At 38.9% G+C, this 13,412-nt stretch overlaps 1 protein-coding gene across 1 annotated transcript in view; it reads left to right on the top strand.

Annotated features, from left to right (window-relative positions):
• Positions 1-660: 660 nt before the first annotated feature.
• WWOX (WW domain containing oxidoreductase) overlaps positions 661-13,412 on the top strand; it is a 531,112-nt gene continuing 518,360 nt past the window's right edge. The window contains exons 1-4 of the mRNA XM_056360980.1: positions 661-805; positions 3,396-3,460; positions 4,716-4,773; positions 5,947-6,125. Coding sequence (XP_056216955.1) covers positions 699-805; positions 3,396-3,460; positions 4,716-4,773; positions 5,947-6,125 — 409 coding nt within the window. The 5' untranslated portion in view covers positions 661-698. The remainder of the gene's footprint in view (positions 806-3,395; positions 3,461-4,715; positions 4,774-5,946; positions 6,126-13,412) is intronic.

The raw sequence follows: 13,412 nt of genomic DNA, 5'->3' as shown, positions 1-13,412 counted from the left end.
CTGCCTGGACTCCAGCCGCCAGGACCTGTAGGTTGGTGTCAATTCACTGACCTGGGATGCTCCAGTCTTTGCAGCTGACGGTACTTATGTCGCCGGGTGGCACAGGCTTGGCAAAGGGGCCTGTGAAGCCGGGTGGGGGAAGCGGCCCGCAGCCTCCTGCGGGGGGTGTTCCCAGCAGCGAGGTACTCCCTTCCAGGCAGGCCTCCCTCATCGAGGAAAGCGACACAGAGGAGTTCTGACTAGCACGGTCACAATGGAGATCCCACACGGTCTCATCCCAGAGATCAGGAAGTGGCAACTAATGGTAAAAAGCTTAAAGAACAGTTCATTTTTCATTGCTTTCTGCCACCTTGCTGTGTATTCGTACCTGTCTCTGAAAACAGAGGGCTGGAAACACCTAGGGCTCCCAAAATCTGAGGTTCTTGTGCCATCCATGACGATGTCAACTCAATCCAGGGCCCCTTAGGGGTTTGTTAAAACTCAGTAACACCGCTACGACCCAACAGGGCTGAGGGCGCAGCCGCTGCTCAGCCGCGGGCCGAGGGCAGCGCCCCCGGCCCCCTCATGCGCCCCGCGGCAGCGAACTACGCTTCCCATGGTGCCCCGGGGCGGGCGCGCCGCGCCATTGGTCAGCCCGGCCGGAAGGGGCGGTGTGGCACGCGCCCGCTGGCTGGCGGCGGCGCGGGGCGCCCGTCCCAATGGCGGCGCTGAAGTACGCGGGGCTGGAGGACACGGACAGCGAGGAGGAGCTGCCGCCGGGCTGGGAGGAGCGCACCACCAAGGACGGCTGGGTTTACTACGCGAAGTAAGGGAGGGGGGCGAGTCCGCCCGCAGCCCTTCGCCCACCCGCCCCTTCGCCCTGGGGCGGCATCCGTGGGGCCGCCGGTGCTGCCCCTCAGCGCGGGGGCGGGGGGCAGGACCCGCCATTTCCCGCCCTTTCCCACAGGGGCCAGCTGCCGCCGTGAGGCGGCGGGGGCCGCAGCCGGGACCCGTTCCCCTGAGACTCGGTTTCCGCTTTCCTGACTCCTGGGAGCGCCGAGTGCGGGCTATCCTCCCCCCCGCTCCGCGGCGGCCTCCCGGTGCTGAGCCCCACCGGTGCCGGTGGGCGGCGGGAGCGGGACCGGGGCGGGGCGGGCTGCGCGGTGCTGAGCGCCGCCGGGCAGCAGCAGCCCCCTGCCCGCGTGGGAGCGATGCTGGAGCGGCTCCGAGAGCGAGTGGCACACAGCTGTTGCTTTTGCAGTACACGTCGGGGGTCTGTGGGTGATCCCCATAGGATGGGCAGTTGAGCCTCACACAACATCGGAGTTTTCTTAGTTTTCCTCCTTGTAGGAGTAGAGGGGAAACGGGTACAATAGAAGTTAAAAGCTATAAATACTTTCCCGCAGCTCATCGGTATACTACAGCTTCAACAAGCGATGAAAATTTGCATTTGGCACCATCTGGCTTCTGCCATTCTGAAAACGATTGCATCCTCGCTGGTTGCAAAAGGGGATGTACTGTAGGGCTAACTAACTTGTGGGGATATATATTTGTATCTTTTCTCTTCTGGTGGTTTCTGTAGCCATGCTGAACTGGGAATTCTGTTTCAGGGTGTTTAAAGCTGCAAGATTTAATCCCTTCCACAGAAAGGGGGGAAAGTATAGTGCATTCTCGCCAGTGGCAAGTTGGCATCTTCCTCCCAAGTTCTGTTCTCCAAGCACTGGACAGAATGCTTTAGTTTAGCTGTGCTTGGTTTGTAAACACTGCAGGTTCTCTCTAGATGTTTTTCTTAAGTCAAGCGTTGGTATATTTCCTTTGACTTCAAAAGCTCACTCAGAAAGGGATTGCCTAGTGAAAGTAGCAAATTGACAAAACAAGATATTACAGAGTACTGTCTACACAAACATTTCAACAGCTGTGGTTTGTAACTGTTGTGAAACTTAACTGATTCAATTTAATGAATGACATGACAGTAGTAGGTCTTTACTGGCTGAAAGTCTTGCTCTCTGTGTCTAAAAAAATTTGATGTGAAGAGGTGTTACACTGCTGCTACCTTTAATATAAGCTTTATATCTACGATACCTCTGCATATTCTGGAAACTTGCTTTTAAACCTCATCAACAATATGAACTTTAAACTTAGATGGAATAGGGTTGCCTTGGTTTAAGACTTTTAAAGGCCTTTGTGATGAGTTAGGTGTGCACACAGTTAGTTGCCAGAGCTCAGCGTGTGTGTTTGTTTGTCAAGCTGTGGTAATTTGGTTATATATCTTACATCAGAGAGGAGTAACTGGGGATCTGGTGTCTTTAGTGTATGAGTGTCCTGAAGTTCAAGTGCTACTACAGGTCACAAAGATGTACTTACTGAGTCTTGGACCACCAGCTGTGATTCTTGTAATACGGTATGCTGTCGCTGTGGGCTAACTGCATGATTGTAAGAAGGAAAAGTTACTTGCTGTGTGTAAGTTGTTGTTGGTACTAGATCTGTAGTTTAGTGATTATTTGTGTATGTTATTCAAGAATGCTGTTAATCTTTATTTCCTACTTGGGCAGCTGTCGATTTGGGCACTTTCAGGTAATCCCTGCCTGACTCAATATAAAAACTTGGTTATTATTTTAAAATATTTAGTGGAAGATAAGATTTTAATATCCAACCTGATTTTGGCACTTTGGGTACATTAAGACATTTATGTGCACATCACTTTGCTTATTAGTCTGTAGCGCAGAAAACCTTGTCAGTGTATTAATTCTGTTACAGTGATTTAAATGAATAAAATCTCTGAATTAGAAGAAGAAATGTGGTACCATTTTCACCCACATTAAATAAATAGCCTGATAGTCTAGGCCTTTGGATAAACTTACCTGTCCAAAGCTGCAATTGCTCATGTAGAAATCCAGACTTATTTACCTTATAGCTTGCAAATCAATGTTACTAGACAGGAGTTTTAGAAAGATGCTTTTGCCATTTGAAAATTTCCTAATATTATTTCTACTAGTTTCTGATAAATGTTCTTGCTTCTTTCTTCCTTTTTCCTGCCAAGGATCACCATTTTTTTGAGACATTTTCTGAGTCTGTTGATGTTATTCTTTAATGGCTTTTAGGTCTTCTTTCTTCTCATCTAAAGCAAGAAAACTTAGATTGGAAGTCAAACATTTATTTGAAATTTTGTAGACTCCTACGCTTTCTGGCTAGTTACTTTTCCTTCAGAACTGTGGCACTATGGAAGCCTGATAACTTCTAACAGCAGTTTTGACCTTTGTTAAACAAGGGACTGATGTGTTTCTTTCTCTGTGGAAGGCAAGCCATTTTCTGAACCATGTTTTTAAAAAAATAAACTGCATGAAAACAAAAATTTTAGATTACAATACAAATTATTAAGCAATTTTTTAAAGTCTTAAACTTTTCTTTTCCTACAGCCACCTGGAAGAAAAAACACAGTGGGAACATCCTAAATCTGGGAAGAGGAAACGTGTTGCAGGAGGTTTGTTTTAAGTTTTTGTAATGAACTGAAATTGTTATAAATGTCAGTTAGAGTCTGTGCAGGAACTAGATTTCATTTTGACGCTGATCACCTAGGCAAACTGAGCTTGCAAAATACAGCTGGTTTCAGTGGGGTTTTACCTATGTGATTGTGTCTCTGTAGGGTGATCATCTTGCAGTTTTATGGCTTTCCCATGTTGCTCTGTAAAGCCAAAGTACTAATTCCAGGGTGTAGGGATTGTTTTACTGTGGCTTGTAAAACATATAGTCAAAGGCTGGAATTCTCTGATTGGGTACTGATATCCTGGTGTCCATCAGATAATGTTTATAGCTGGATTATATTCTTCAAAGAATATATTTCATCAGAGAATATCCCTGGCACAGGAGGTAGTCCCATTAGTTTTCATTTTACTTGTTTTTCCTAACCCAGTTGAATTTTTGTGCCAGAACACAAGACAGCCAGTGTTGCAGAACACTTCAAAGGTATATGACTTCTTAAGGACCTTGGATCAATGCCTTAAATTGGATCTTCCCAGAAGATTCTCTGTGGTGTACCTAGGGTTACTATACTGTTGGCAAGCCATATTTCTTTTGGCATTGGTAATGAGACTATACTGGAATGTTTTCAGTGGATTTTGTGCTGATTGAATTATAAATTAATACTTTTTGGCCAGGATTAGAAACATGGGGAATGCTATCTGTCAAGTACTTCTGTAGGGTCTTCTATATAAAGTCTTGTTTTGTAAAGATTTATCATTTCTGTTCTTTTATTTGTCCTTCCAACTTCACAGAATCATTTAGGTTTGAGTTAACGTATCCCATATCCACCTGCACATTCTGATCTGCCAACTTTTGATATGTTACATGTTAACTCCTACATTTAAATCAGTGTTTTTACTGTTTATCAGGGATATATACAAAACTGTGCAGTATAGACACATATGTAATAGTAGGCATGGTTGCATTTTGCTGTCTTGTGCTGTAAGATGAAATAATCTTTATAAAGAATTATTAGATTATCTTTATACTTAATATGCAGTCATTACAGTTGTACCAGATCTCCTATGTATTTTACTTTTATTAGAGTGCAGTTGTGTGTGATTAAGGAAGCAGTTCTTTCAAGTTCCAATGTTCAAGTGCAGTTTATCTACAGAAATAATGCAGAATTTTGCCACATGTGTCTGAGAAATCACTTAAACTTAAGTCTGAGTGTACTCAAATGCCTGAAAAAAGACAATGTTTTATATATTTCCTAGGTCTGCCATATGGATGGGAGCAGGAGACTGATGAAAATGGACAAGTCTATTTTGTAGAGTAAGTATGTCAAAACGTAGAGGAGTAGGACAATTGTGTTTCATTTTGGGCAGTCTCTGAGTTATACTGTGACAATATCAGCTGGAAAGACAAAGAAATAAGTACAACTTCAGAATCCATATGCAGATACTACAGTTGTAGTGGTGTCTAGCCACCCATTTGTTGTTTTCTGAATTCTTCCATGTGTACAGAAATATAAGCTTGGGTGGCAAATTGATGTGACTTATGTATCCACATCTAAAAATGTGAGCTGACCTTCAGGCAAAGTTTATGTAGGCTCATTTTGTTTGTATACCTTTGTGGATAAACTCTGTACATGTAACTTTAAAAACATATCCAGAATTTCATGGCTGATTATGAATGTTGCAGTAGTGCTTTAAACATACAAGATGATAACGAAACTGCTGCAGCCCTGACTCACTTGCAGTGTAAAGCACAGAAAGAATATAGCACAGGGACTGAGCTAGCAAAAATTTTTAGAAAGGTGAGGGAGGAAGAAGTTCACAGAAGCAGAAAGAGATTTCTGGGAACATTTCCTTTTTCAGTGGCAGGGTCAAAGTGGGGTACTCGCCTTAAACTGACTTGGCAGAATGACGAATATTCTCAGGCCAAAATAGTATGTGTAACCTCTCTGTCCTGAATACTGAACGTTGTTGCTTAGTGTCACTTTCTGATAATTGTCTGAAGAAAAAGAAAAGTTGGTTTTAGAAAGGTGAGCTTGACCCAAATTGTGCCATTTGCTGAGCTGATGTGGAGCTATTTGTTTTCAGTTGTTTCAGAAAAAAGTACTGAGCTATATTTCTTATTGGTATATTGTTTCAAGGGAGTAGCGTAGGCCTCTTTTATAGAGCTTCTAAGAGAACATGATCTTCCCTAATATAATAAGGTTTTTCCTTTGGCAAAGTTCTGCTTTCTGTGTCAGGGGTTCACATGAAGTTCAGAATGGGGCTGTGAAGTATGTGAATACAATTATTAATGGATGCTGTCACAGTTGGAAGAATGTTTGATAAAAAAGTAACTGGGATCATTTTAATAAAACTGAGGAAAAAAATTGATTTTTGGGAATTTAAATAATCCACTGGAATTGTACACAGCAGTAATTGAAATAAATTTAAAATCTAAACACAGAGTACAGAAGGTTCCAGGCAGTTGAATTTTTATGTTCTTTTACAGCCACATAAACAAAAGGACTACCTACCTTGACCCAAGACTGGCCTTTACAGTTGAAGATAATCCAGTAAAACCTGCTACTAGACAAAAATATGATGGAAACAGTACTGCAATGGAAATACTCCAGGGTCGTGACTTGAGTGGGAAAGTGGTTGTAATCACAGGAGCAAATTCGGGTATAGGTAGGTTAACATTACACATAAGGTGAAATAGGCAATCTATCATACTGTCTATTAAACAATCTATCAAAGGCTACTTTGTTGTTTAAATATCTGTCTACTTTTGGTATTCAAACTTGGTTTGCATTATTTCCATATAAACCCTCTAGTTAGACTATTTAGGTTTGTATACTACTTTACTAAAAAGTGTGGTAAGTTGGGAGCTTAGATGAGTGCTGCAGGAAAGACATTAAGTTCTGAAACTATTGATTTTTGTCGCGAAAAATATTAACGGAGGCATTTTACATTATGTGAATATATAAAGGATGGCTGTGAAAAGGGTGGGAAGTTTCTTTTTATGGTCTTGGTGGCTAGGACAGGGAATAAAGTTTTTATCGCTGCAGGGGAGTTCAGATAAACTATTCAGAAGAAGTTTCTAATGGCAGCAAGTGAACTCAGATAAAGATTTTTCTAAGGAAGCTGTGGAATTTTTATGTCTGAAGATATTTTCAAGTTAGCTTGGTGATAAACTTTTGTCAGAATGTCATGTTTGATGCTTCTTTAGGGCAAAAAAAATTTTTGTGACCTTTTGATATCCCTGCTAGTTGTATTTTCTAACAGGTTTGTAAATCCTTTTAAACACTCAGCTTGTTTAGGTGTCTGTTACATAGTATTACTTCTATAGGGTGTGAGTATGAGAGATTCTAATTAGCTGCTTTTGTTTCATTTTATAATGAAGCTTTGGTGCTTAGGGGCTTTGCCTTTCTTCTCAGAAGACAGGATTTCTTTGCCAACTTAATTTGCTAGGCTGTTTGAAGTTCCACTTGGCAACCTGCACAGCCTATGTCTTTTTCCATGGCTTAAATGTGTGGAGGAGCCACAAATATTAAGACGCTGGTGTGGTTTGGTGTTGATTTAAACTTTTTTGGTAAGTGAGAGGGTCTACCTAAATCCTAGATAACAGCTAGGCTTTTGGTCCTTTCTGTGGTTTGCGTTTTTCTTTATGGTGGGATTAGATCAATATTGAGAGTCCTTATGCAAATTATTTAGTGTTTTTTTTAATGCAGGATCTTGACTCAAACACATTTATAAGGGCACTGGAAAACCTCAGAGTCATTCTGGAAAACGGGTTAATAGCAGGACTTATCACTCTGAATTCTGTTGGTTTTTACCCCTTAAATAATTAAGGGAGTGTTATCCCACAGGAGTCAGATGAAGAATTTAGAGCTTTGTGGCTTGCAATTTAGGCATTAACAGCACTTGTCCTGCTGTCATCGCGTGATACGCTTCTACAGATTAGTATTGCAGTTAGGGCAGCAAGTGTTGTACTTACCTGTCTCTGAGGAATTTGTAGTTTCAAGTGAGGTTTGTATTCCAGATTCTTGGTGCAGCATGTCTTCACATTGCATCCAGCAGTAGAGTTTGCTTTGTATGCAACCGCGCAGTCTCAGAACACTTAAGAATTACCGGGACTCAAATGATTTGATTCTTATTTTTTTAACGATGATGGCGGGGGTTGGAACATGATCATCATTAAGGTCCCTTCTAGCCCAAACCATTCTATGATTCTATGATTTTCTTTTGGCAGGAGAGGAGCTACCATTCAGAGTTGCTGAATGAGCTGAAAGTGTTTCTTATATGACAAAAGATTAATCCAAGATATAGGATGCTTTTGTCAAGATTTTTTTACCCCCTGTTTCTCCCTTGCTTTATACTCTGGATTCATCACAAGTAAGTGAGCGTATCTTTGCACCAGGTGGTCTTTGCTTGTGATGTACATGGGCAGATTATATGTACACATATATACTTCCTTGATTTCTGTTAGTAGGTGAGGGAAGGATATCACTCCTGGTCAGAAGCATAACAAGAAGAGTGGAAGCATTAGTGAAATGAGCCTTGGGTTTGTGCTGCTATACGAGGTTAGGATATAAGAAATCCAGAAGTATGAAAATGATGTAGCAAGTAGGTGATTAAGGTGGTGTTATGGCCTATATAACTCAAAACTCTTGCATACCGTGTTGCGTTTAGTATAGCTGTAGTCCTGGATTCTGTGTCTGATACTGCTTACCAGTTGCAGTGGAGCATGGATTAAGGAGAAAGCAGCTACAGGGTTTACGCTGCTTATGTAATCCATGTTCTTTTCTCCTAGCTCTAAGGGCTTCTGAGAGGACATAATCTGAGCTGGTTTTGTGTTGGTTATGACTTTTGATTGACCTGTTGGATGGAGAAAAACGAGGTTCAAACTCCTCAGTGTTAAGGGAACGCTCCACATTTGGGGTTGGCTAATAATGTACTTGTCTAATTAATTTGGACATAAGTGGCAGAACTTGAAGTTTTTGAAACTGTTGTCTGAGTTTTTAAAATGCATCAGTCTTAGCTTAACTCCTAACCACACTTTGTGACTCTTGGCAAACTCCTTTGAATGTGTCAGTGTCATGTAATGGATTGCAATGTAGAGATTCCTTGGAGCTTCAATATGTCTACACAATTCTTTGGGACTCTGTGTGGAAATACTAATTAGCTAGCTCAAGTGGAATCTTACCAGTTTTGGAGCTTATTTCCCAGTTATTTTAGGATTTCCGTGCTGTGCTCCACTTTGTGTTGCAGATACTCCTTTTAAACTCTGTATGTGTTTTGGGGCTAGTATTTCTCTCACTGAGTATTTTGAGGAGTAAACTATTGCTGTGTTTTCAGAAGACTGACATGCTTTCTTTAAGAGGTAAGTCTAAATATTTCCAGGGAAATACTGCTGTCCATTAAGTGACTGAAAAAGAATGTATTAATTGTTGAGCATTTGTACTTAATAATATAAGGAGAAAAAAAATAATCACTCAACCCTTTCATTGTCAAAATTAGTTTCAGTGGTATATTTACAACTAACATTATGGTATCTCTACATTTGTTGAGAAATTCTTGATTTCAGGATGGGTAGAACAAAGATCAAGGTGTAAGCTAGGAGAGTGCAGGGTATCAAAATGCAGAAAAATGCTTTTTCAATTACTGCATCACTGGATGCTCAAGATAAACTTTAGAAAATGCTGAGAATCCCTTGAAAGATGGATGAACATAGATATGTTTTTTTATTATTATTCATCCATATACACTGCTTTAAGAGAACAAAAGTTTAAAAACAGATCAGCAAAGATGGAATGCAAAGTTCATTATTTGTGAATCTAATACAAAGAATTCAACGTAGCTTGCCAGGAACATTTCTTTTTCTTATAGTTGAAAAATCTCTTCAACTTCTGAAAAATAGAGTGAGTTAATTACTAAGGGAATACTTTGGATGACTTCCACAGTGGTAGAGTTTTAGTGCTATTGCACATACTGGCTTCTCAAGTGTTACTTCAATGCCATTAACTTCTCTGAATATGTCTGTAAAAAAACCCTGTTTGCCCTGTGGTGGTTCGTTTTATTACTGATTAGGAATATGGACTGTAAGAATTTCTGAGATTCCATACCCATTTTCTTAACCTAGTCTTTAAAATTGCTGTCAAAAGTTTTGGGGAAAAAAAGTACTAAAAAAAAAATAAATTTATAAAACACTTCCTTAGTTTTCATTAGCAACTTGCCAGAGGTTAAATAATTACTCTGTTCTTACAATATAAAGATATCATGGAAGATTGAGTTATTAGTAAAATTTTTTGTTTGTTTGTTTTGGAAGCTTTTTCTTCTGCCAGTGCAGTCCAATTCTTTAGATTTTTTTTCTGATATATTTTTTTAAGCTTAATCAGAATTTTAGTCTGACTATCACATTAGAAGTTGAGGTAACTTTTGGTCACAGTAAAGTTGGTACAGTAAAAAGAAGTAAGACTGAGTTACTGAACAGTTTAGCTGTCTTGTGTCAGTCCTCCTGGTTTTAATTACGGTTATATGTACATTTAATTATGAGTAGTGTAAATTGTCAGTTTGTTCTCTAAAAGTAAGACTTATTCCACTGTGAGGAATTGAAGATAGTGTGCAGTTTGTGTGCATTGTTTTTCTGTTTTAAAGGTCTTAGCATCAGTTAAGTTACAGAGAAAATACTTCCCTAGCATGCTTCTTGTATGAATAAAGTCATACTTTCTAATTTTTCCACTAGAGGGCTGTGTTGCTCTTTGAAAATACTAAACAAAAGAGACCTGGTGCTTTTTCCTGTTTTTAGTAAATGCTCCTGTAATTTTGTTGTTTGTGTTCTTAATTATGAGGGCTAGAATTTGAAATTTTAAAAAGCATGTCATCTGTTCATCTAGGTTTAATTTTGTGAGGAGATGTGGTATTTGCAACTGCATGTGTAAGCAATCTCCTGAATTTAAACAAATTTTTTAAAAATAGTAATAATTGGATTCAGTATTGAAGAGACAGTTGTGTAGCTGATGAGATTTTCTATGATTTGTATAAATATTGCTAGCTGGTTTTAGGATTCTTATAGCTGTGTGACCTTGAAACTGCAATGTGTTCTGTTTTCCGTACCAGGTGCAGTTGTATCTAACCTATTGTGACTGCTAGAGTATGCATGAGTAGTGAAATGTAAGTAGTATTGCAGTATATTATGGAAGGGCAAAATATGTATGTTCTGTGCAGTCAGGCAGATTCCACAAAGTAGACTTTTTCTCAATGCATTTCCAAGATTTCATCACAGAACTGTATTGATAACAACCAAACCACTGCACAAACAGCAATTCTAATTTTTCTGCCATATGAAGGTCAGAAGAAATCTGTTAATTGCTTTTGTGAGGGGTGCCCAGAACACAAGCAGCTTAATTTTTTTTTTCCAAATACTGAAGAAAATCCAGAAGCTTCGGCTATAATGTGGCTTGCTATATTGCTTCCCTTGATTATGTTTTACCAGAGTAAAGAATATAACTTTATAATTGTGGGAATGTTTTATATTAACCAACAATTATTTTGAAGAAATAATGTTTGGTTAAATGGAATTCTCTCTTTTTTTTTTTTTTTTTTTTTTTTTTTTCCCCTGGCACTTTTACTGCTTTGCTATGAAGAGGTCTTGGGAGAAAAGTTGGGTATGAGGTACTATTAATCAGTACTTAAAAGATGAGTCACTGCTCCAGTGAGCTTTCAGTCTGCATATACTTCTGGTGTGAGAAGTTACTGTATTTCTTTTATTTCTTGTATAGAACCTCAGTATTAGCAGCTTTTGTCATACTGATGCAGAAGGTTGGGAAATGTGCTTATAATTTATCACAGTTAAACATCTGCTTTACGATTTAAAAAGTTGTTCTGAGTAACTGGCCCTTTAATTTATAAATGATAAACCAAAACTTTCCTGCTTTATTCCTCTCTCTCTTAGCTTTTATTCTTCTGATGTCTATTGGTGTATTATGTTTTAGGTGTGGAAAGACAGTAATAAAAAATGGTTATTGCAAAACTTGTGCAAGTTAGGTTATAGCATATCACTTAAGTTTTTAAACTCTGAGTCTGATTAAGTTACAACTAAAAATAATCAGTAAATTTAGCAGAAGATGACATGCTTTATTAAAATGATTTTACAAACCAAGGAAATGCAGAGCAACCTACTTTAATTTTTTTCTTCTAACTACTAAAATACAGTTAGAAGCTATATTCTTTCATTCTTTCTTTTTGAGTTGATTTATGCTACACCTATGGCTGATTTTTACCCCCTTAAACACATGTAGCCAGTAACTGAGGATCAGGCATATGAAATCGGGGGAAGAGCCTTAAAGTTAAACTCTGTTTTGAGCTCAAAACAATTAGAATAGAGCTTATGCAGCTTTTGACATGCATTGCGTATTTAATGAGCTGTATTCCCAGTATCAAATGTCACAGTTAATTGCAGCGAGGGTTTATATATATACACAATCATAACTGAACATTGTGAAACTGTAGAAGGTAACATTTTGACAATGGGTAACTTGGTAATTTACTTAGTATTAATCATCATGGTAACATGTAGATGATTAGATTTTGTTCACACATGGTGGTGCTTTTGTGATAAATACAAATTACATAGCTGTGCAGTTTATCATGTGCATTTCACTGTATCACCTGCACTTCATTCAGAAATCTCTCTCATATGGGACATTATTTGAACACTTTCCATCTGTGATCAATGTAGAATGGCTACCCTTCTTTAAATTATTTTATTCCCAAAATAATTCCCAGTTTTCTGTCTCCCTTACTGGAAAAAATACAAGTTTCAGTGGTCTGGGATGTGGGATTTGCTGTGTTAATTCTGGGACCAGTAACATCTAAGATCTTAGACTGTCAGGGTGGAAACAGAACTTTAAACTATTGGAAAACTAGGAATCTCTCTTTTCAGTAAGCGTATAGTGCTTATATTAATTCAGAAGGTCCAAGATATTTTTCTTGTGTAATCGTTTTATTGTATTAAAAAAGTTATTTTTGGTAACTTTTGGGTTTTTTTCTGTTTATCAAAGGAGTATAAAAAAATAAGTAAACCTGTACATAAACAATACAATACACATGGCCAGACTGTGCTTTGGCTACTTGCTTTTGTCCTTCATCCTGGCAGAAGCTAATGAAAGTTTGTTTTAGTGGGTAAGTGACATATTGCATAGCCTCAGAATTTCTGAATTCCTGATTTCTGAGCTGTTGTTTTTGTATGTTGTGTGGTAGTGCTTGAGCACTTCTTGTATCAGTATTGTTCTGAATCTTTCCTGTAGTTAAAAAGCAGAACCTATATTCAGAGCCTTGGTAGAGGCAGGTGTAGTTCAGCTTTGCTGCATTTCTTATGCCAGTTGAGTAATAGCCATTACTCAATTAGCTGTTTAAGCTACTGCCTGTAAGAGGAGTGAAATTAGACTTTTAAAGCTTATCTAAATTTCTTGTGAGACCATCTCTAATAGAGAAGTCTCCAATAGATGCTGGCTAGCTTTCATCGCTATACCCTAAATCTTTTGGCAATGGAGAGATAAGAAAAGTATGATGAAAAAGAACACCTTTACTTCTTAAGGAATCAAAAATGGACTGCTTTGTACCTGCAGAGAAGAGAATTTTGTGAATATGGGGAACGATTCTAGCTGAAGAAGTTACTGACATTATTTGTGGGCAACGTAGCATTTTTACTGAGGCTAGCTTTATCGGCCTTCACAAAGAAGGTAACATTTGCTGAATCCTAATTAGACCAGTGAATGGTCTCATTTAAGTCAAACTCAGATCATATGGGAGGAATAAAAGAGACCCTTACAAATACCATTGAGGACCCTCATTTTAATAGTATTAGTGTGACTGTCTTAAATATGTTCATTGTCTTTCGCTGTATTGCGTGGAGTTTGGTGGTCTAAGCCTGCAGATGTTTGTCTGAATATTCTGCTAGATTGCAAATTTCCC

The sequence above is a fragment of the Falco biarmicus genome, chromosome 15, assembly GCF_023638135.1.
Source record: "Falco biarmicus isolate bFalBia1 chromosome 15, bFalBia1.pri, whole genome shotgun sequence".
Taxonomy (NCBI): Eukaryota; Metazoa; Chordata; class Aves; order Falconiformes; family Falconidae; genus Falco; species Falco biarmicus.
The sequence above is the reverse complement of the archived record's forward strand: the minus strand, read 5'-3'. Positions and strand labels throughout refer to the sequence as shown.